This window comes from Mobula birostris, chromosome 19, assembly GCF_030028105.1.
Source record: "Mobula birostris isolate sMobBir1 chromosome 19, sMobBir1.hap1, whole genome shotgun sequence".
In the NCBI taxonomy this organism is placed as follows: Eukaryota; Metazoa; Chordata; class Chondrichthyes; order Myliobatiformes; family Myliobatidae; genus Mobula; species Mobula birostris.
In genome coordinates, this window is record NC_092388.1 from 46,351,234 (window position 1) to 46,374,979 (window position 23,746).

Sequence of the window (23,746 nt, forward strand, 5' to 3'; positions counted from 1 at the left end):
AGTGAACTTTTTTTTTTTGCAGATAAATTCTGGTACTGTCGGCTTTCACCAAACCACAAGGTCCTGCACTATGGTGACCTGGAAGAAAGCCCACAGGGGGAGGTGCCGTACGAATCTTTGCAGGACAAGCGTAGGTGACATCATTAACCGAATGGCATAAAGTACTTTGCAACTCATATGCTTTTCAGTGCTCATGATGACTACAGATATCATTCTCGGGCAATGAAAACCGGAATGTACATTTATTATGCCTGAGCTGCATTATGTTGCTGTGTAACTTTAGTCTGGCAATCCAAAAATGGAGTGCACTGTTCTACTTTGAGCTTTTGATCAGCAAAGGCTAGAAATGTGCTTACATGCAAATTAGAAAGTACATTACTTTGAAATATTCTAGACATCATTTTATACTCCATAAATACATCAATATTTTTAGATGCCTTTAGTAGTCTGCATTTACAAATTAAAATCTCAGATCAAGTTTTTACTGACTGCTGTATCAGCTTCCCTTGAACTCTTGATAGAATCAACTCCCAAACTTCCCAACAAGTATATCTTCAAGTAACAGACCACCCCCCCCTTCAAATTTTCTAATTATCATTCTGCTCTCCTCCAAGGCTGTGTACTGATCCTGCTGTGGGTTAACCAAAGTGTTCTGTGATTGTGATCTAAACCCATCAGCAGAACAGTATTTGACTGGCTTTATTACTCTCTGTCCATAAGAATTTTATCATCTGTGCATGTAAAACTCCAAGGACTTTTAGAAATCCTTTCTCTATTTAAATTGTACTGCTTTAGCCTTATCAGGATCAAATTGGTTGATCTTGTGTTTGTCTGCATTGAAACCTATTTACCCCCATTTTGTCCATTGCTTAACTTTAATTCCTTTCATTCTATAAAATGTTTAAAATAGCTTTTATTTATTGTGTTGTTAGCGACTTAGAGAACTGGAAGTTATTAATAAGAATGATATATATATATAGTTGCCACCTCATCACAGAACCTAGCAAGATACAGTTAGTCACAAACTGCCAATTCAAATATGCATCCATTATTCTTGCTCTGTCTGTCTGTTACCACCCAGTTAATTTCCTAACTAGCTCAATTTCTCCTCAGTTCTACAAGCTTCGTTTTTAGCTAAGAATTTCTTACAAGGGACTTAATTAACTACTTTTTGGAAGTCCATTACTTAAGTTGCCTTTTCAAAAAATTAAAATCTAGTTTGTTAGATGACTTCCACCCTTTGCAAATCTATGCAGATTCTTTCTGATCAGACCTGACAGCAGGTTAACTTGTCCATAATTCCCAGTTTTCCATTTCTCTCTTAGCTTTCGTAGAGAAGCAAGGGTGGCAAATCTTAAGTTTGTGAGAAATTATAATATGCACATCAGCAATATTCTCTATGAAACACCAAATCAAATATCTGAACCTAGAGATTTGTTCAGATGTTTCCTTCATTGATGCTTGTCATCGCTTTGGCTCCTCACTGCTTCGGATTCAATTTTAATTTTCTTGGAATATTTGGGATTGCTTTCTCACTTGATGCAAAGTAATTCAACGCATTCTCCATTTCCATTGCACCACCATCATCACCCGTGTTAGGGGCTGCTGACCGTACACGTTTTTTTTCCTGATGTAATTGCAGCCTGTGTATGTTTTGATTTCGATATTCCTTGCAGATTTCATTATTCCTTTCTGCAGCACTTAAGATCTGTTTTATCTCCGCTGGTGTTCTTTGTATCTCTCTCCCCCTCACCAGAATCTGTGCTGGATTTTGCCTTTTTGTATGATTTTGTTTAAACAAACTAGATAATCACTTAATCTCAGTGTGGTGTCATGATACTGATAGGATGAATCAATTTGAAAAGTGTGACCTATGGATCACTGATGCGCTGGTTGGAAAGATCTCTACCATGAATATTACATACAGTTCTTTGTATCAAATGCAGGATTTATTTCTTAGCAGCTTCTTGTTTCTCCACAGTTCCCGTGGCGGATATTAAAGCTATTGTGACAGGAAAGGATTGTCCACATATGAAGGAAAAAGGTGCTCTTAAACAAAATAAGGTAATAGTTCACTTTGCCCTCCTAAAATATTTTGTATGCATAAAGATAATTTTATAAATCCAGATGCCGTGAATTAACCTAGGAGCATGTACAACAGTACTGCAAACAGGAACGTGTCTAAATATGTTTTCAAACACACACAGTGTAAAATAGATTGAATGGACAGGGAATGCTGATGATCACTGTATTTTGCAACTTGGTTTCTAATCTTCAAATGCCTAAATGTTCTTATTCAGGAGCCGAAATGATTTTACCTTTTAAAGCTTATGGGAGTTCAAGGTTTTTGAGAAAAGAAGCTAGAACTTACTGTTTGGCTCAGTGTGCATATTTAGGTTCCTACTCTTATGAGTATTATGTAGAGAATGGAGCAGACTTAAATGCAAATATCTTCAGTATTGCAGTCCTGGTAGTCAGTTTCTACATTGCAAAGCTCCACAAACAAAAGTGACAACAACTAAGGTCATCTGTCCAGTAAATGTGGAGGTATCCACTACCAAGGTTATTGAAGCTATTTCAGTTGAAAATCTTAAAACTGAAGATCTTCTATGTTCACCCAACAGGGTCCAGGTTTAACTTTTGACAGTGATTCTTCAGTACTCCACTAAACCTAGGTTATGTGCTCGTTTCTGAACCCATGAGAGCAAACCATATTTTCTGTGTATTTAAAAGGCATCCTGTGGTTCACATCTCACCACCTAAAGGCCATGCGTGAATGGAGAACGAGGAATTGAATCTCAATGGACACGGTTAACATTTGCTGGTTAATGTTATCCATCAATTGTGAGCAGATTTGCACCAGCATTGACCAACTATGCTTCCCAACAGGTGATCTGAGAGCAGTTTTCAACAGATTGGCATGGAGGAAATTCTTCAATTACCAGTGGGGAATCCACAGGGTTGGGTGCAAACTAATTCCGCACCCTATCCAACAAAAGTCCACACCTTTTTTTAAAAACCAGCAGATATATTCAAATCCGCCCTACATTATGCTAATAGACTCCTAACCGAGCAACACAAACTTTCTCGAATCTCCTGGGAGTTATCAGCTTAGGCCTGGAAGCCTATTGAAATCCATGAGATGTAAGGACCATAGGGAGAATTTAAATATGTAGAGTTTGGTTTCCTTTCTATTTGATTTAATAATGTTAATTTCAATGTAGCTATTCATTTAATTGTATTTCTAAAAATGTTAATTTAAAAAATAGTGTTTTCATTTTTCTATGCTACCTGTGTTTTTGGATGTTTCTGATATTTTCATACCTGGGGCTTTTCTGCTCTTCAAAGCCTTTCTAGGGCACAGCCTGCCCCTTGCTTAGAATGGACTTGCATTGCACTGGGATTGGACTTCCATAGTTAGAAAGTCCAGCACTGGAACTGGCCTTGACCCCACAAAATCTGCCCGAAACAGTGCCAAATTAAACTAAATCCCCTTTGCTTCTACGTGGTCTCTCCGTTTCTTGAAATTTCATGTGTGTATCTAATGGCCTCTCCATACCATTATTGGGCCTCTCTGAGGGTTGGTCTCTCAGCTAAAGAATGTGCCCTTTGCTAAAACAGGGGGTGGGGGGTATTCCAAGGGTGGGAGACAAACTACCTCAGCCAGTTTGTTGGTCAATGGAGGATTCCTATCCCTCTGTACTGATTTCAGCTTTGTATGAAATTGTCAGTGCCTTTGATCTTAACTCCCTCGTGATCGGTTACTTGGGTTAATGTTAAATATTGAGGCTGCACATCTCTCGTTTCAAACAAAGGAGAAAATGGCATATTTGGCACTAGTGACAAAAGAACATTATTAAACCCGCCCTCTGCGTTTGCTTCCTTAGCCTTTTCCCATCATTTTAATTAATCCTTTAGTTGGCAGCAGGTGTTGCAGGAAATAGTGATCCAATAATCCAGATCGAGTCCTGTGTGGGGGGTCTTAGCTGCTGTCATTTTCTCCCACATGGGCCCTTTCTTTACAGCTCCCAAGTTGTTAATTCTGCTCAGAAATTGGCTTGATTCAGTGTGAAAGCTACTATGATTTTTTTTACACCAGAGGTGATGAATCCTAGAGCGAATTGTGCTGTCACGCTGAGTGCAGACAAACGATTGGAATGAAAACACTGAATGCGAGGAGAATGCACATGAAGAGACATAGCTCAGGAAATAATGTCTCCCGAATACTGAAAGCACAAAGGGACTTTACAGCAGTTGGAAACCAATATATATTCTGCATACAGTGAGAATAGAGCTGGGTAGCCTAACACTGTGGCAGTCAGTAATCCAGTCACTTAAGCACTAAAGATAGAGAGAGAGAGAGAGAGCTCAAATCTCACCGTAGCAGTTTGAAATTTAGAGGAAAAATAATTCTGGGAACAGTAAGAGAAGCAAATCACATGGGTGACATAAGAAATACCTTATTTATGCAGCAATCAGTTGCCATCTGGAAAGGACAGCGTGATGAAAATGATTTAGCACAGAGAAAGCAGTTATGGGGTGAGAATTGCAATCTAGCTGCATTGTCCTTGTGAAATGCTGATTTCCAATGGACATTGAATCCATGAACTTTTTTTTTCTTTTTGCACTACTTTAGCTTTTTAATAAATATATATTTAATGTAATTTACATTTTTTATTGTGCTGCAATATACTGCTGCCTCAAAACAACAAATCTTACGATGTATGCCAGTGATATTAAACCTCATTCTGATTCTGAATGGCTGGCTTGTGTAATTCCGTGAAGATGTCATATAGTTGTAAAACCCTAACTGGTTTGCTGATGTTCTCTCGGGAACAAAATGGGCATCCTTGCTTGTTCACTTTCTTAACATATCAGACGCAAAATGCTGGAGGAACTCAGCAGGCCAGGCAGAATCTATGGAAAAGAGTACAGTTGATGTTTCGGGCCAAGACCCTTCAGCGGGACTGTGTGTTGCTTGGATTTCCAGCATCTGCAGATCTTCTCTTGTTTGTTCTTAACATATCAGTATAGGACTGGATCAGCTTGGGCAGTGAAGGCAGGCCTTGCCAAGGATGGGTAAGGAGAGGTATTTAAATAGAGTTGTAACAAGGGAAACCTGTTGTCCTGAAGTTAAAATGAGGGGTAGTAGAAGTCTTGAGGGGAGGTGATACAGAACAACATTCAAACAGAAGAAAATAGCATCTGGGATAGACCATTCAGCCCCTCAAGTTTGCTCATCCTTTAATATGATTGTGGTCAATCTGCCCCAGGCCTCAACTCTTGTGTGCCAGTTAAACATCGCCCTCAATTCCCTGATCTCGTAAAAACGTTTTTGGTTTCATTTAATATCAGCGAATGTATACTGTATACAACCTGAAAGTTGTACACTTCACAGTCACCCACGAAACAAGGGTCCCCATAGAATGAAGGAAGCCCTGAAACCTCTCACTCTCCCCACCCGCCGCAGAAGCAGTAACAAAAGCATCAACCTCCCCTACCCCCCCCCACTCACCCCAGGGGAAGCACCTACCTGACCCCCCCACCACCACCACGTAAGCAAGAGCGATAGCCCCCATCAAGACCTCCATTACCTCTTGAAATGCCACAATGATCCTGCCTTCACAACCGTTTGGTGTAGAGAGCTCCAGAGACTCACCAGTTGGTGTGGGAGGAAGTGGAAATGGTTGCAATGATGGGTTGAGGCATTTTGTCAGTGTGAAACCCTGATTGGTTTAGTCACCGTTTTTGTAGAATTCGTTTTTTCTCAGTCACTTGTCATGGGTTTTGAGTGGAGTTTGTGTTGTCACAATACTCCAAGGTGAACTGTTTAATTCCCCCCCCCCCCCCCGCCACCCCCAAACTGGTCATTTTCATCTGTCCACGTAAGACAAAACACTGGGGTGAATCAGAAACAGTGAGAGGACAGGAATCGTTGTCTGTTATGAGGCCAAAGTTGGGGAGGTGATGGGTAAACAGGACCCATTGTGCAGCCTGTCGAGTTCTGCTGAGCTGCAAGATGCTGTGCTCAAAGCATTAGCGATAGAGGCAGGAGGGCCGTAGCAGAATATTCAGTGTAATGCTGATGTGATAACTGTACCCCAGTGGTCCTGCACAGCTGCTGCAAGGGACACACTGAGAGTCAGGGGGCTGTAGAATGGATCGCTGCTCTGTGACAATGAAAAGTTCCTTTCCGACCACAAGAGATGGAAAGCACAGGTAAAAAGCGAGCTTGTTCTGCTTCCCAAAGCTTTACTTCAGATCAACTCCCCAGTTACCAGTTACTTGAGTTAAGTCACTTCTAAGCAGAAACTTGAAGCCAGTCACTTTGTATGAAGAAATTTGATTAGGGGATTTGCTACCTATATCGAAAAAGGGGCATGGAGAAGGAAGGATTGTTTGGGGGCATAAGGGGAAGCCCACGTCAAAGTCATGTTTATAGTCAAATGCGCAAGTTTAGGTATTCACAGGTGTAATGGAAAGTTAACTTGCAGCAGTGTCGCAAGTACGCAGCATCATATAACCAGCATTCATAAGTAAACCATAAACACAATTTTTTACAAGAAGGAACACAACTAGAACAATCCATTTTAGTGCAAAGTGATCAGAGTACTCTTAGTGTTGCTAAACTCTAGTAATTAGGGTTTTTTCCAAGAACTAAATGGTTGAAGGGAAATAGCTGTTCTTGAACCATGGAACACCCGGAAACTGAAAGCGTTGGACTGGGCGAGTAAGCATTCATCACTTGAACTCGAGACAGAATCAGTAATTCGACATGAACTTCAGCAGTTAACACATGTAAGCTGATGGAAGTATTAAAGCATGTTGATTGATTGACATCTAACAGAGACTTTAACAGCATACTAAAATTAAGTCCTAATTACTGCTGACTGATCTCCCCAGTCATAAAAGTCTAATTTTGGAACTGTGGATTGACATTACTTGTATCTCTCCAGTCCTCTTCTCTACAACCCCCCCAAACACACACACCAAAGGCACATACTTTTATCATAAAAAATGGATATTCATTATTAAAAACTTTGCATTGCTAAATTCAACTATGTTTCAGACTCTTATTTCCAAACATTGGTTCCTGTCTTGTTTTTGGCAAAATCATTTGAGAAGCTGACTGCATTGGAAAAGAAATTTATCACTGACAGAAGTGCAAGGCGCAAATTTTAAACAAAGTTTTTTTAAAATGAATTTTCAGAAGGTGAATTACAGATTGGAGCACGCATATCCTGTGTGTGTGTGTGTGTGTGTGTGTGTGTACCTTTCAATGCAAATTCTGGATTGTAGAAGGTTTCAATTGCCTTGATTATCATTTCCAAAAAAAAAACAAGAAGCATTTTGTTTATTCTTCATTTTACCTGCACTTAGCCTCAGAAAATAACCTGCACCAGGGCTGATATTTAATTTTCTTCCCGATAATCCACTAAATCTGCTCATTCCCTCCTCCATGCTGCTTTAAGTTGCCGTTTGGTGTGATCTGTTAGTTTTTTTGTGTGAGGGAGGGAGTTCTTGCTGCCATTTGGTGCGATTTGCTAGAGTTTTTTGAGTGGAATGAGGGGGGGTGTTGTTGATGATCGTGTTGCCATTCGTGAGATTTTTTTTGTGCCGGGGGGGGTGGGGAGGGGGCTTTGAATGGCTCCCATGGTTTTCTTTGTTTCATTTCTGTCTGGAGAAGACGAATATCAGAGTTGTATACTTTGATAATAAATGAACCTTTGACCCTGTTGTTCTCTCTTCAGACACTCCTAAAACAAGTTCCTTAACAAGTTCCTTTCTTCCCTTATCTCTATCATGTGAATTATTAAGTAAAGCTCTCATGAAGCATATATGGAGCACTTTACTCCTTTAAAATTTCTTTTAAAATGGAGCCACTGTTGTTGAATTTGATCCTCAAATTAAAGTTTGTGAAATGCACGTGGTTTGGATGCGACCTGTCATTAGTGGGGATGGCCTCCTCTCTGTTTGACTGCCCGTTCACATTGTTCTGGTTCCCCACAGGAGGTGTTGGAGCTCGCCTTCTCGATCCTGTATGACCCTGATGACTCATTGAACTTCATTGCCCCTGACAAGCATGAGGTAAATGTGACTTCTCCCCTCCCTTCATGCTATTTTTAAACTGCCTTCTGAGCAATTTTGTACTTGATATGCAAACTGACAAGCTTTGAGAATGTATCTGTTAGTAATTTGCTTCATGGTTTAAATAAAAAGTATCACAAGTATTTTGGAACGGGAACTGCCTCGATCCCATCAGTTTAAATGAAGTCATAATTGATCTGTTTGGTATTTTCCCTTCATATTGTTAAAAAAGCTGCAGAAATGAGACCAGCTCCATTTAATTGTAGAATTGTGTCAGGTGCTTGTGCTGTTGCTCTGCTGCAGACTGAAAGAACAATGAAATAATGAACAGATTAAGTGAAAGTAAATACTGAAAATGCTGGAGCTGTTGTACGTGTGACATCTAATGTAAATATAATTCAGCATGACAAATGCCACATGAATAGTAAAATAGAACTCCAGCTTTTGCAGGCTTTTCTTTGTTCAGATGACAGTGTTGGCGTTGATAAATCCTAATATTAGCATTTCTCTGACTGTCCTCACTGGTGGTGTTTGCCGTCCTTTTGGGATTGAGAGATCACCCCTGGAAAGGTTCATTTATTATCGAAGTATACAAATCTGAAATTCTTCGTCTCCAGATAAAACAGGAAAGTACAGGACGGCAGCTCGATCATCAACCCCCAAATCCCAACTCCCCGCACAAAAAGAAAACAAACAAAAACGGAACAGGCACATTGACCCCCTCCCCACAAATCCCCCTCCCCTGCACAGAAAACAACGAGAAAGAGTGGGTGAAAAACACAGAATTTAAAAATGATAAGTCTGAAAAAAGTCCATAGTCGGAGTCCAGCGGGGTGAACTTCTAAATGGGGGAAATGAAGTCTCTTATTGCTCCATTACGTGTCTGCCTTAGTCAGCCTTTGTGTGTGTTTTGATTTCATTTCTTGATGAGCCTAACTTTCTAAACTTTGCCTGTATGGTAAACCACAAGTTGAATTATGTTGTGACTCTCTGTCGCACTTCTCAGAAGCCATTTAGCTGTGATTCAAACTGAGGATTAAGCATCACAGGAGGTGACATACCTTATTAACGCATCAGACTTCACTTAGCAAAGTTCACCGGGCAACCAAAGCAGTCCTCGTTGAGCTGTGGTCATTTGTGGTGTGTTTTGTGCTGCCCGAGCTACTCAGTTGTAAATAGTAGACACAGCGTAAAGTCTCCTCCTAAAAGAAGAATTAGAACACAGTAACTGCAGACTCCCACGGCAAGAGAGCAGAATGAGTATCTACTTTTGTTTTCTTGCTTTGTATGCTTAATCAGAATGCATTGAAGGGAGAGAATTTGTACTACAGAGCAACTTTGTTCAGAGATGCCATAAAACTGTACAGCACAGTACAGACCCTTCGGCCCTCAATGTTGTGTCGACCTTTTAACAGATTTCTTGATCAATCTAACCTTCCCCTCCTATATAGCCCATAACCATTTTTCTTTCTTCGATATCTACCCTGTTAGCCTCTGCAATCATCCCTGGCAGTGTATTACAGGCACTTAGCACTCTTTGTGTAAAACAAAACCTACCTCTGACATCTCCTCTGATCTTTCCTCCATCCACCGTAAAAATATCCTTTTGTATTAGCCATTAATGCCCTAGGGAAAAAAGGTGCTGGCTCTGTCTGTGCCTCTCATAATCTTAAACACTCTAGTCCTCCTTTGCTCCAAAGACAACTTTGAGGGATCTCTGGACTTGGACCCCAAGATCCTTCTGTTCCTCCACATTGCTGAGCAACCTGCTATTAACCTTGTACTCTGCCTTCAAATTCAATCTTCCGAAGTGTACCACTTCACACCTTTCCGGATTGAACTCCAACTGCTACTTCTGAGCCCAGCTCTGCGTCCTGCCTATGTCACATTGTAGCCTAAGACAAACTCCTACACTATCAAAACCACTACCAACCTTTGTCGTTCCTGTAAGTAGTCTCTTGCAGAAACAATGCAGTCTTCATTTCTGCACATTCCTTGAATGGCAAGGGGTTACCTAAGCCAAATAGCATTCAGCATATCAAATATCAAGGCAGCAAGTTTTAATTCAGCAATAGGACCAGAACTAGACGCAACCAGTGTGATTGACCCTTGACCACCTCCTTGGTTCAGTAGCAATTAGGGATGGGCAATGAATGCTGGCTTTGCCAGGCACATCCACATCCCAGGGACAAATATTCAACACAAGAGCTCTATGAATGCAGGTAAATCAAGGTGAGTGTCGAGTCATCCTATCCTTGAAATGCATATAAAGAACAATTTGTGTCATAAAGCTCTTTGGTGTTTAAAATAACATCTAAAATGTGGTTTGCTTAGTTCAGATGCCCTTTTCTTTTTTTTCAATGTCTCCCAGTTTTTATATCCGTGAAAGCCTGCATTCCTGGCGAGCAGAAATTATGGCATAAACTAGATGCTGAGCACTGCAGTGCGAGATATGCAAGCTGCCTCTGGATTGTGCTACGAGCCCAGAATATGTCACTAATCTATCGAGTCACTTGCCAAGTGCTAATTTATCTCCATTGCATTGTCAGCATCCTAGTGCCCATAAAAACGCCATAGACACTCAGTTGTTAAAGGAAAGCATTTTTAATTACACAAATGGGAAACGTGCTGTAGGATGTTGAACATCAAATGATATTTAGTTTTGAAAACTGCACTGACATTTGGAGGATAGTTTTAACTCCCAGAACATAAATGGAAAGAAGCAGATTCTTTCTAGTAGAAATTATGCAGCACCTTCCTAATTTTTGTTTTTCCTTTTTCACACCTTGTGGAGGATCGGGTGGTGTTTTGCCATTTCTGTAGCATTTGACTTTTTTTGTGAGGCTGAGTTGCTAGCTTGACGCTTAACCCAGCACGAATGGAAAGCGTGCAAGGGGCAGGCTGGATTCGAACCCAGGACCATTTGCCTCAAAGTCCAATGCCAATACTACTACACCACTGGCTGGGCTTATTTATGTTGGAGAAATTCAGTTGTCGAGTTTGTTTTTAAACGTAGATTGATAGATCAGTGTAATTCAGTATGGTCATTGTCAAGACATTTCCAGCCCATATAAAATGTCTTGACTCGAAACATCGACTGTCTATTTCCCTTCAATTTGACCTGCTGATTTGACCAGCACCCTCTACATTGCTCCAGATTCCTCCAAAGGCCTTCTCTTGCATTTTCCTCATTGTATATTTTCTTATGACATGATAAGCAAGATCGTGAACACAAGAGATTCTGCAGATGCTGGAAATCCAAAGCAACAGACACAAAATGCTGGAGGAACTCAGCAGGTCAGGCAGCATCCACGGAGAGGAGTAAACAGTCGATGTTTCGGGCCCAGATTGAGAAGGAAGGGGGAAGGCACCTGAATAAAAAGGTGGGAGTAGGGGGAAGAGGCTAGCTGGAAGTTGATAGGTGAAGCCAGGTGGGTGGGAAAGGTTAAGGGCTGGAGAAGAAGGAATCTGATAGGAGAGGAGAGTGGACTATAGGAGAAAGGGAAGGAGGCGGAGGAGGGGACCCGGGGGGAAGTAATAGGCAGGTGAGAAGAAGTGAAGGGTCAGAATTGGGAATAGAGGAAGTGTTGGGGGGGGGTGGGGAGTGATTTTCTTTACCGAAGGAGAAATTGACATTCATACTGCTTGGCTTTCTGAGTTGCTGCAGTATTTTGTGTGTGATAGGCAAGATGACTTATGTCATGTCTCAGAGCAAATATCAATCCTACCCCCCACTTATTTCCTGGTAAACCTATCCTTTCTCACATGTCCATTAACACCCCTTGATTCTCTCATGAGCCATTATGCTAGGGACAACTTACCGTGACTTATTAACCTCCCGACCTAGATGCCCTTGGGAAATGAAACAAAATGTAGTATCTGTGGGAAACTCTCACGGACAAACTCCATGCAGAGGGCACCAGGGACCAAAGTGATTCTGGGGTTGTAAGAGTTGTGAGGTGATGTGCGACTCTGTATTATATAAACATTTTAAAATGTAATATCCAACTCCATCACTTTCCACTTTTGAGTTTACTACAGGCATGCAAGTCTGTTGCACTTTCATGTACCAGTTTGCAGAAACCAGGAACAATCAAGTATGGAACCAGGTACTGCATCAGTGGGAATTTAGGATGGCATTCCCAACCAGAGAGTCAGTGCTAGTTGAGGTGCTTGTTCAGAGTGGATGTACAATTCTCAAGATAACACATGCTTTTTTTTTATTTTCTAAAAAATACTTTTTTTAAGATTAGCTTTATTTGTCGCATGTACATTGAAGCATACAGTGAAGTGTATCATTTTGCGTCAGATCAGATCAGCGACGGTTATGCTGGACAGCCTGCATGTGTCACCGCACCTCTGACGCAAGCGTAGTATGCCTGCCAGAGCTAACTAACTCTAATTGAACTTCTGACGCAAGCGTAGTGTGCCTGCCAGAGCTAACTAACTCTAATCAAACTTCTGACGCCAGCGTAGTGTGCCTGCCAGAGCTAACTAACTCTAATCGAATTTCTGACGCAAGCGTAGTGTGCCTGCCAGAGCTAACTAACTCTAATTGAACTTCTGACGCAAGCGTAGTGTGCCTGCCAGAGCTAACTAACTCTAATCAAACTTCTGACGCCAGCGTAGTGTGCCTGCCAGAGCTAACTAACTCTAATCGAATTTCTGACGCAAGCGTAGTGTGCCTGCCAGAGCTAACTAACTCTAATTGAACTTCTGACGCAAGCATAGTGTGCCTGCCAGAGCTAACTAACTCTAATCAAACTTCTGACGCCAGCGTAGTGTGCCTGCCAGAGCTAACTAACTCTAATTGAACTTCTGACGCAAGCATAGTGTGCCTGCCAGAGCTAACTAACTCTAATCAAACTTCTGACGCCAGCGTAGTGTGCCTGCCAGAGCTAACTAACTCTAATCGAATTTCTGACGCCAGCATAGTATGCCTGCCCACAACTAACTAACTCTAATCGAACTTCTTTTGAATGTGAGAGGAAACCAGAGCACCCAGAGGAAGCCCACAAGTTAAAACAGGAAAGTATACTGTATGGAGAAAACATAATGCTTGTCAATACTTGCCTTTCGTGTCAAGTTAATACAGTCTACGCACAGAGCACCAGTGCTACTTATGGCTCCGACAAAGTTCAAAAGTAGAATTTATTATCAGAGTATATACATGTCACCACATGCAATCCGGACATTCTTTTACCTATAGAGATTTGCAACAAATCTATAGATTAGTAACTGTAGACGGGAACAAGGAAGGAGCAAGAGCATAGAAGGCAAACTGTTGAAATGCAACTATAAATAAATAGCAATAAATAATGAGAGCATGAAATAACAAGATAAAGTGTCCTTAAAGTGAGACCATCAGTTGTGGGATAACTCCAGTAGATGAGTGCCATTATCCTCTAGTTCAAGAGCCTGATAGTTGAGGGGTAGTGACTGTTCTGGAACCTGACGGTGTGAGTCTTCAGACACTTGTACCTTCAGTTGTGGACGGCAGTGAGAAGAGAGCGTGTCCTGGGTGGTGAGGATCTCTGATGATGGATGCTGCTTTCCTTTGACAGTATTTCATGTAGATGTGCTCAATGGTTGGGGGGGGGGGGGCTTTACCTGTAATGTACCAGGCTGAATGTGAAAGGAAATCAGAGCACCCGGAACTACCCCTCCCCCCAATGCACACACATAGCTAAACCATGAAACTATATAGAGAAAATACAATGCCATTAGTACGTCTCCTAAGTTGCATTCATAGTCTCATCAAAACAATGTTTGCTCTGCATAGAGTACCAATGCCACTCCTGGCCTCTGAACAGTGTTTGAGAGAGTGTTACACTGGGCCCAGCCCCTTAGTAGTGGCAGAAGTTTAGACTGCATTCCTCTCCCACAAAGTCTTTGCATTAATTGCACCGAGCCTCGGTGGATCCCTCAGCACATAATCCTGTGGCCTAGATTGTGCCGGTCAGCAGTATCTTCCCATATACTGGAAGATCAACAAGTCTCGGGGAGGCCTAGTTGATGATATTCCAGCAGCACTTGATGTCAGTCTCAGTATCCAGCCCTGGGAACAACCCGTAGATCAGAGAGACTCAGTTACACATTTGCTTGGGACAAACATTGCCCAGAGCCACTGCATCCTTTTCAAAGCAAACAGACAATCCACAAATAGTTGGACAGTTGCCTCAGGGGCCTAAAGGCAGGGTATGTTGTGAGTGAGGCTCCAACTCTGACAGAGGGCTCCCTTTCATCTGGCAGAGATCTTGGTGCTTGATAGTGGGTTCTGGCAGAGAAATATTCTGCCCAATAGTTTTGACGGTCTGCTGAGGAGATCGTCCCACATTGTGTCTCTCTCCCACAGGGCCTGCAGGAAGTTTGGTGTTGACCACTGCTATTGGATTTGTGGTCCAAGGTGTTTTACTGCAGAAACCTTTTTATGACGGACAGGTAGTGCAGCAAAGTCCAGTTCAATGAAACATTGTGCAGCAGCAAAGCCAGGCCCATCCTTTGCAACACCAGGGACTGCTAGAACCTTGGCGTGCCGTGGTACTTGAAGTTAGTGTACTAAATGTCTAAGTTCAGCTTGATACAGCCGCACACAAAGGTGGAGGTCAGGATGAGAGCAGTGTTGGGTATTCTTTGCCACCCTCCACATTCTGAATGAAACAAAAGGAAGAAATAGGTGGAGCTTTGAGGTGCCACACGCATTCTGTTCCTTGTAAACCAAAGCAAGAGAGAAGACTAGAATACTCAGTATCGAAAATAGAATTAATGTTATGGAGGAGATTTTTTGATATTTCAAAATAGTCATAGTCATACTTTATTGATCCTGGGGGAAATTGGTTTTCGTTACAGTTGCACCATAAATAATTAAATAGTAATAAAACCATAAATAGTTAAATAGTAATATGTAAATTATGCCAGGAAATAAGTCCAGGACCAGCCTATTGGCTCAGGGTGTCTGACCCTCCAAGGGAGGAGTTGTAAAGTTCGATAGCCACAGGCAGGAATGACTTCCTATGATGCTCTGTGTTGCATCTCGGTGGAATGAGTCTCTGGCTGAATGTACTCCTGTGCCCACCCAGTACATTATGTAGTGGATGGGAGACATTGTCCAAGATGGCATGCAACTTAGACAGCATCCTCTTTTCAGACACCACCGTCAGAGAGTCCAGTTCCATCCCCACAACATCACTGGCCTTACGAATGAGTTTGTTGATTCTGTTGGTGTCTGCTACCCTCAGCCTGCTGCCCCAGCACACAACAGCAAACATAGTTGCACTGGCCACCACAGACTCGTAGAACATCCTCAGCATCGTCCGACAGATGTTAGAGGACCTCAGTCTCCTCAGGAAATAGAGATGGCTCTGACCCTTCTTGTACACCGCCTCAGTGTTCTTTGACCAGTCCAGTTTATTGTCAATTCGTATCCCCAGGTATTTGTAGTCCTCCACCATGTCCGCACTGACCCCCTGGATGGAAACAGGGGTCACCGGTACCTTAGCTCTCCTCAGGTCTACCACCAGCTCATTAGTCTTTTTCACATTAAGCTGCAGATAATTCTGCTCACACCATGTGACAAAATAAACCTTATTTACAATTTTAAGAAGAAACTGGAAAACTGTTATATTTATGATGAATGCATTTAGTAGTGTTAACTTATTTTTTTTAAACCGTTGAACGATTTTATTGTTTGAGAGGCTTCCCTGCCCAACTTGGCCACTCCATATACAATAGAGGGAGGGACCAGGACTATGGTCCTGGAGACACTGGAAAAGCTCTGCTGACTCCTAACTCATGAGTAGTGCTGAAGGGACACTTATCTCTTCTGTGAAGTTGTCTACATCTTCCTTCAGGTCCTCTGTTTCCCATAGGCTGGAAAATCCATCAAATCGGGGCCAAAATGTTTGATTTGTCACTCTCCATCTTATTATAGTAGCTGAATGTGTCATCTGTTTTTCTCTGACAGATACTATATTCCCCTCATTAGGAAACAGAGTTTGTCAATATGAGATTTGGACCTTTCCTTGCCTTGTCTTGGTAATGCTAACTTTTCTGATGCTCTACCTGCAATGATCTTTCACAGTTACACCTCCTTAATTGTGAGAATCCCCAGAAAACAGATAATTTCAGATACTGTTGGGGGAATGACCTAGCAGAGGAAAGTCTCACCAGTCAGGCCTCTGGCACTGAGTCTGGTTCTGCACTTAGAAGGGAAGGGGGGAGAAGAGACGAGCTGTGATGATAGGGGAATCGTTTATTAGAGGAACTGAAAGGAGGTTCAGGGTTCCCGGATGGTATGTTGCCTCGTGTGCTAGGGTTCAGGATGTCTCGGATCGAGCCCTCAGCATTCTCAAATGAGGGGTGAACAGCTACAGGTTATGGTCCATAAAGGTACCGAGGATATAGGTAGGAAGAGGTACAAGGTTCTGCAAAGTGAATTTCGGCAGTTGGGTACTAAGTTGAAGGACAGGACCTCCAGGGTTGTGATCTCAGGATTGCTAACCATGCCACATGCCAGTGAGGCCAGAAATAAGAAGGTCTTACAGTTTAACATGTGGTTAAGGAGGGAGGGTTACAGATTTTTTGATCATGGGGCTCTCTTCCAGGGAAGGTGGGATCTGAACAGAAGGATCTCCTGTTCTGGAGGGAAACTAATATCCTGGCGGGAAGGTTGCTGGTACTGCACGGGGTGAGAGGTGGTGGGGTTGGGGGTAGGGTTGTTTCAACTAGATCTACAGGAGAATGGGAACCAGAGTGCCAGAACAGATATTGTGGCCATTCGTGAAACTTGGTTGCATGAGGGACAGGACTGGCAACTCAATATTCCGTTGGTCCATTATTTTAGATGTGATAGGGCAGGACGGATTAAAGGGGGAGGGGTGGCATTACTAGTCAGGGAAAATGTCATGCAGTGCACAGTCAGGACAAACTGGAGAACTCATCTAGTGACGCTTTAAGGGTGGAACTGAGGATTAAGAAAGGTCTGACTACCCAGCAGTCAAAGGGATTTGGAGGAACAAATTTGTAGAGTAATCGCAGACTGTATGAAAAACGTAAGATTCTGATAGTAAGTCATTTTAATTTTCCATATATTGACTTGGACTCCCATACTGTAAAAGGACTAGATGGAATAGACTTTGTCAAATGTGTTCAGAAAATGTTTCTTAATTAGTACATAGATGTCCCAATGAGAGAGTGTGCAATACTAGATCTCCTGTTAGGAAATGAGACAGGGCAGGTTCCAGAAGTTTCTGTTGGAGAACACTTTGAATCTAGTGATCATAATGCAATTAGTTTCAAGGTAATTATGGAAAAGGATAGGTCTGGTTCTTGGGTTGATTCTAATTTGGAAAAAGGCCAATTTTGATGGTATTAGAAAGGATCTGACAAGTGTGGATTGGGATGGGCTGTTTTCTGGCATATATTTGCTAAGTAGGAGGCTTTAAAAATTGAAATTTTGAGGACACAAAGCTTCTCTGTGTTTTTCAGAAGGCAAGGGCAACAGGTTAGGGAACCTTGGTTTTCAAGAGACCTTGGTTAAGAATAAAGGAGGTACATAGCAGGTACAGGCAGGTAGGAAGAAATGAGGTACTTGAGTATAAGAAATGCAGGAGAACCATTAGGAAAGAGATCAGGAAGGCTAAAAGAAGGCATGAGGTTCCCCTAGCAGACAAAGTGAAGGAGAATCCTAAGGGCTTCTACAGATATGTTAAGAGCAAAAGGATTGCAAGGGTCAAAATTGATCCTCTGGAAGATCAGAATGGTAATCTACATGTGGAGTCAAAAGATAAGGGGGAGCCTTCAAATGGATTTTTTGCTTCAGGAGATGGGCACAGTGTCTATATAATTGAGGCCAAGCAGCAGCAAGGTCAAGTGCCCTATACTGGAGGTGGTATTTGCCATCTTGAGGCAAATTAGGGTGAACAAATCCCGGACCCTAAGCAGAGGCAAGTGCAGAAATTGGAGGGGCCTAGCAGAGATATTTAAATCATCCTTAGCAACGGGTGAGGTACAGGAGGATTGGAGGATAGTTAACGTTGTTCTGCTGTTTAAGGCAGGCTCTAAGGATAATCCAGGGAATTATAGGTAGGGAGCCTGCCATCGGTAGTAGGAAAGTTATTGGCAGACATTCTAAGGGACCAGATATATGAGTATTTGGATAGATGGCGACTGATTATGGATAGTCAGCAGGGGTTTATGCATGGTAGATCATGTCTAACCAATCTTACAGAACTTTTTAAGAAAGTTATCAGGAATATTGATAAAGGCAAGCCAGTGGTTGTTGTCTACATGGACTTTAGCGAGGCATTTGACAAGGTCCCACATGGGAGGCTGGTCAAGAAGGTTCAGTCACTTGGCATTCAAAATGAGGTAGTAAACTGGATTAGACATTGGCTTTGCAGGAGAAGCCAGCGAGATGGTTGTCCCTCTGACTGGGGACCTGTGACTAGTGGTGTGCTGGAGAGACTGATGCTGGGTTTGTTGTTGTTTGTCACCTATATCAGCGATCTGTATGATAATGTGGCTAACTGGATCAGCAAATTTGCAGATGTCTCCGATTGGGGGTCTACTGGACAGCGAGGAAGACTACCAAAGCTTCCAGTGGGATCTGGATCAGCTTGAAAAATGGGCCAGAAATGGCAGATGGAAGTTAATGCAGACAAGTGTGAGGTATTGTCCTTTGTGAGGACCAACCAGGGTAGTGAGTGGTAGGGCGCTGAGGAATGTTGTAGGACAAAGGGATTTGGGAATACAGGTCCATATTCATTGAAAGTGACATCACAGGTAGATAGAATTGTGAAGAAAGTTTTAGCAACTGGCCTGTATAGACCACAGGATTGAGTACACAAGTCATTCAGTGTGTTATGTTGAAGTTGTATAAGACATTGCTGAGGCCTAATTTAGAGTATTGTGTTCAGTTTTGGTCACCTACCTACAGGAAAGATGCCAACAAAATTGAAAAACTACAGAGAAAAATTACAAGGATATTGCTAGGACTGGAAGACCTGAGTTCTAAGGAAAGATTAAAAAGTTTAGAACTTTATTGTCTGGAGCGGAGAAGGTTGAGAGGAGATTTGACAGAGATATACAAAATTATGAGGGGTATAGATAGGGTAAATGCAAGCAGACTTTTTCCACTGAGATTGGGTGCGACTTTATTAGGGGTCATGAATTAAAGGTGAAAGATGAAATGTTTAAGGGGAACGAGAAGAAATGTCTTTGCTCAGAGGGTGGTGAGAGTGTGGAACGAGCTGGCAGCACAAGTGGTGGATGTGATTTTGCTTTCAATGTTTAAGGGAAGTTTGGATAGGTACATGGATGGGAGGGATTTGGAGGGCTATGGTCTGGGTGCAGGTTGATGGGACTAGGCAGTTTAAGTGGTTTGACACAGTAGACGGGCTGAAGGGCCTATTTCTGTGCTGTAATTTTCTGTGTCTCTATAACTGAATCTCTGCTCAAGTGAGTTAATGTCCTATATATTGTCCCACTCAGACATGTCGGTCATGGCTCCCTGATGAGGTTACTCTCAGGCTGGAGGTGCAACACTTGTATTCCGTCTAGGTAGCCTCCAGCCTGATGGCCCGAATATTGATTTCTCCAATCCTGTAATTTATCCCTCTCCCCTTTCCTCCTCCTTCAATTTCCCTTGCTGGCCCTCATCTTACCACCACTCCTCTTCTCACTTCAACTGCTTATCTACCACCTTCCCCTAGTGCCTCTCCTTCCATTTCTCCCATGGTTCACTCTCCTCCCCGTCGTATTCTTTCTTTTCTAGCCCTTTACCTTTTCCACCTATCTCCTCCCAGCTTCTGACTTCATTCCTTCCCCTCCAACCCACTTGGCTTCACTTATTCTCTTCTAGCTTGTCCTCCATCCCCTCCCCTCACCTTCTCGGTCTGGCTGCTTCTCCCTTCCTTTCCAGCCGCGAAGAAGGATCTCGGCCCGAAACATTGACTGCTTCTCCATTTCCATAGATGCTGCCTGGCCTGCTGAGTTGCTCCAGCATTTGGTGTGTGTAGCACAGCTGCTAGCATAGACTGTGTGGGCTGAATGGCATCTTCCCTGTGCAGTTTATCTTACGGAAGGTTGACCAGTGTTCTCATTGCCGTACCTTTTCTCTCTTCCAGTACTGTGTGTGGACAGACGGGCTGAATGCTTTACTCGGGAAGGAGATGATGAGCGAGCTGACTAAGAATGACCTTGACACGCTCCTCAGCATGGAGATGAAGCTGCGACTCCTTGACCTAGAAAATATCCAAATTCCAGAAGCCCCACCACCTATCCCCAAGGAGCCGAGCAACTATGACTTTGTTTATGACTGTAACTAAACACAGAGACAAGCCTGTGAGAATAAACTGGAATCAGCGTCGGCTGGAACTGCTTCTTTTGTTAGCACATCTATTAACTATCTACCTTCCTGCTGCTCTTCAGCCTCTACTAATGTTTAGCTAGACCAAATTGTTACTTAATGAGTATCCGTATCATTAAGGACAGTGACTTTGGCACAGTACAACCTCCATTGAGAGGGAAACCAACTCCTGGATCTTTTGATGCGTCACCTTCTTACCAAAGCCTTGTTTCTGACAGCACTTTGAGACCGTCCTTTGCTCTTTGTTACCAGAGTAACAAGGGGGGGATTGAGGATATGAGGCAGTGAGGTGGATCTTTTTTTTTGATCTGTACATCAAAAACAAATGATCGGCGTTTTTCCATTCAGGATTTCTGAAATCAGTCTAGGTCTGTTCATATCTCAAGTTGCCCTCTCAGAATCAGCCCTGCAGCTGTACACTTGTTCAGTAGACAAAGCTTACATCGTGATGAAAGTAACATTGTAGGTCATGAATATGGATCATACTTAAAAGGAAAGACTAATTCCCTATTAAACTAGCATATGGTCTTGGCTTTGATCCTCTGTAGTGTAAAGCACCTTGTATTGCATGAGTGTTTTTTTTATTTGTGGAACATGCCAAACAGCCAGTATTATGTCAATGTTGTATTATTTCTGTGTAAAAGAATTTACAAGAAAACATTTTTTGTATATGTTATACATATATATATATATATAAAAAAATGTTTTACCAGTTTTGCCTTGTTACATATATATTTTATGGGGAATGCATATCTGGGTATTGTAATGTTCCTTCGCCGCTTTGTAATATTGGAATAAATGTCCTTGGAATCTTGCAGTTTTCAATAAAAGAAACAGATTTATTACCGGGGAGTGGATTTACTTTCACTTGTCACAAAGGAGCCGTTGATTTTAATGAGATGCTGTACATGCAACAGGCTGGCAACGCCGAGGTGGATTTTCTGTTTCAGGCGCAGAGCTATGAAAGCCAGTCATCCCTCACAATTTTCTGCCATCAATTTTAATGTGTAATATCTCTCCCTGAAAAGGTTTATGAAGTGATTTTGGTCTTGAGCTTAGCTGAACCATCAGCAGAAAAGCCATGTGGTTTGTTTTTTTTTGGGGTGGTGTCCTGGATTTAAGGAATGTGGGGTTGAACTGAGGCTGTGGCCTGTGACTGATGGGTTCTTGGACCAGCTGCAGAGATGACTGGCTTTGTGGCTTTGAACTCACTTGCATGAACTGCAGTTCTGAATGTTATTTGTTAACTTTAAATTGTTTGCACGATTTTTTTTTTGCACATTGGGTGTTTGGCGGTCTTTTTTAATGGCTTCTGTTGGGTTTCTTTGTTTTGTGGCTGCCTGTAAGGAGACGAATCTCAAGGTTGTATAATGTGTACAAACTTCGATAATAAATGTGCTTTGAACTTTGAACCTTCATTGCAGTGAGAGTTTGGAGACCTGCAAGGAGTTTGGGGAAACTCTAATAGCCTGTTTGTCTGTCATGAGCCAGTGACATGCAAAGTTCTGAGGTCCACATTGGGCGCCTTGCCCGACATTTGGGGAGCCCTGTCAGAGGTTGGCCACCTTCTCTCCACCATCAAAAACATTTGCAAGAGGCTGTGCTTCCAGCACTAAGGACCCTCCCCATCCAGCACATGCCCTCTTCTCATCGCTACCGTCGGAGAGGAGATACAGGAGCCTGAAGGCTGACTCTCAATGAATTAGGAACAGCTTCTTCCCCTCCACTATCATGTTTCTGCAAGGTGCATCAATTCATGCCCATCACCTTGTTATTCCTCTGTTTTGCACTATTTTGTTTAGTTTGTAGCTTATAGTAATTTTGTCTTTGCACTGTACTTCTACCACAAAACAACAAATAGTACCTCATATAGACCAGTGCAAGAACCCTGATTCTGATCTGGTTGAAACAAATCTTTTATTTTGTGATTAAACCCATCTTCACTCCATATTCATATTCTTATCAGAAGTGCATCCACCTTGAAGCTATTCATGTTCTATGCTTTGTGATTTCCCTGTTAACTTTTTCCATGCATATATGATTCTTTGAACCCAAGAAATTTTGCTGAACTCCCTCTCTTTACTCTTATCTTTGAACTGCAACTCATGCACACCTGGTAATATGGTTTCACAAGGGAGTGTCAAAATGGAGGCAAACCTTTGTTTGAATATAAAGGTTGAACACTTGACATTAGTTCATTTTTGGAGGAGTACAAATGCCCACCTGTGTGGAGCAGATAGGGAGTATGCTGATTCAGGTCAAGGACAGATTGATATTGATTCTCCAGCCTCCAATTTTGGACCCGAGCAGGATGTCAAACCAGGTCCAGACTCATATCCATGGTAGTCATTTCAATTCTTCATTTTTAAAATAGCTGGATGTAAACACCTTCCTAGTTTCTACATTATCTGAAAGCTAATTATAATTCTGCAAGTTGGAGCTTCTGGAAAGTCTGTGTCTCTGGCCTTGTTTCATTCTCCTTGCAGCCTGCTGTATGAACTGATTACAGGCACCCGCTGAAGAGCCACTGTGATTAATGGATGGGCTGACAGCCAAAAACTGGGAAGATGTAAAGCTGTTCTTTTAGAACTGTAGATGATGCTTTTATCAGAAATTAGCAACAGGCATGGGTTTTGTAGTTTACTAAACTCTTGGGTTTGGTCAAAAGGAGGATGGATTCAATTTGCTGTTTCACTAGCAGAGAAGTCATTTCAAAGGCAACATACTGGCTATTTGTCACTGAGGAGTGTCACGAATCTTTAGAGAGATGATCACCAGCTGGATAAGAGATGTTCTTGTCTGAATTATTTAATGCTGTCCTCCTGCGAAGGTGTCAGATTGTTAGACAACACATTGTCCAGGTTCATCCATCCTTGCCAGCAGTGACTCAGCTACAATTTTATCAGTTAGCGCCACATCCAGCCAGTGGGAGAAAGCATTATTAATGAAGTGTTGCATCTTGCCTGATAAATTCCAAGAGTACTGTTGAGAATGAGCAATGGCCCAAAAGCATACAGGTTTCTCAAGATTCAGTCATCATCACTGCAAAGGAAACCAATTCATCAGAAACTTTTTAGCAGCTAAAGCTCACCACAATCAGCCAAGGTTGTGCTGGAAGATCTGCCCATAACCTAGGTGAAAGTAAAAGGAAGTTAGTGCAATTGATACACACAAAATGCTGGAGGAACTCAGCAAGCCAGGCGGCATCTATGGAAAAGAGTACAGTGAACATTTCGGGCGGAAACCCTTTGTCAGGACTGGAGTTTTTTCCGACTCAGCTTTTTTTTTTAG

General features: G+C 42.3%; 1 protein-coding gene across 1 annotated transcript in view; it reads left to right on the forward strand.

Annotated features, from left to right (window-relative positions):
• The window catches only part of elmo1 (engulfment and cell motility 1 (ced-12 homolog, C. elegans)), a 204,586-nt gene extending 182,719 nt beyond the window's left edge, over window positions 1-21,867 (forward strand). Inside the window, exons 19-22 of the mRNA XM_072283537.1 lie at window positions 23-130; window positions 1,982-2,064; window positions 8,011-8,088; window positions 20,214-21,867. Coding sequence (XP_072139638.1) covers window positions 23-130; window positions 1,982-2,064; window positions 8,011-8,088; window positions 20,214-20,414 — 470 coding nt within the window. The 3' untranslated portion in view covers window positions 20,415-21,867. The remainder of the gene's footprint in view (window positions 1-22; window positions 131-1,981; window positions 2,065-8,010; window positions 8,089-20,213) is intronic.
• Window positions 21,868-23,746: the final 1,879 nt, after the last annotated feature.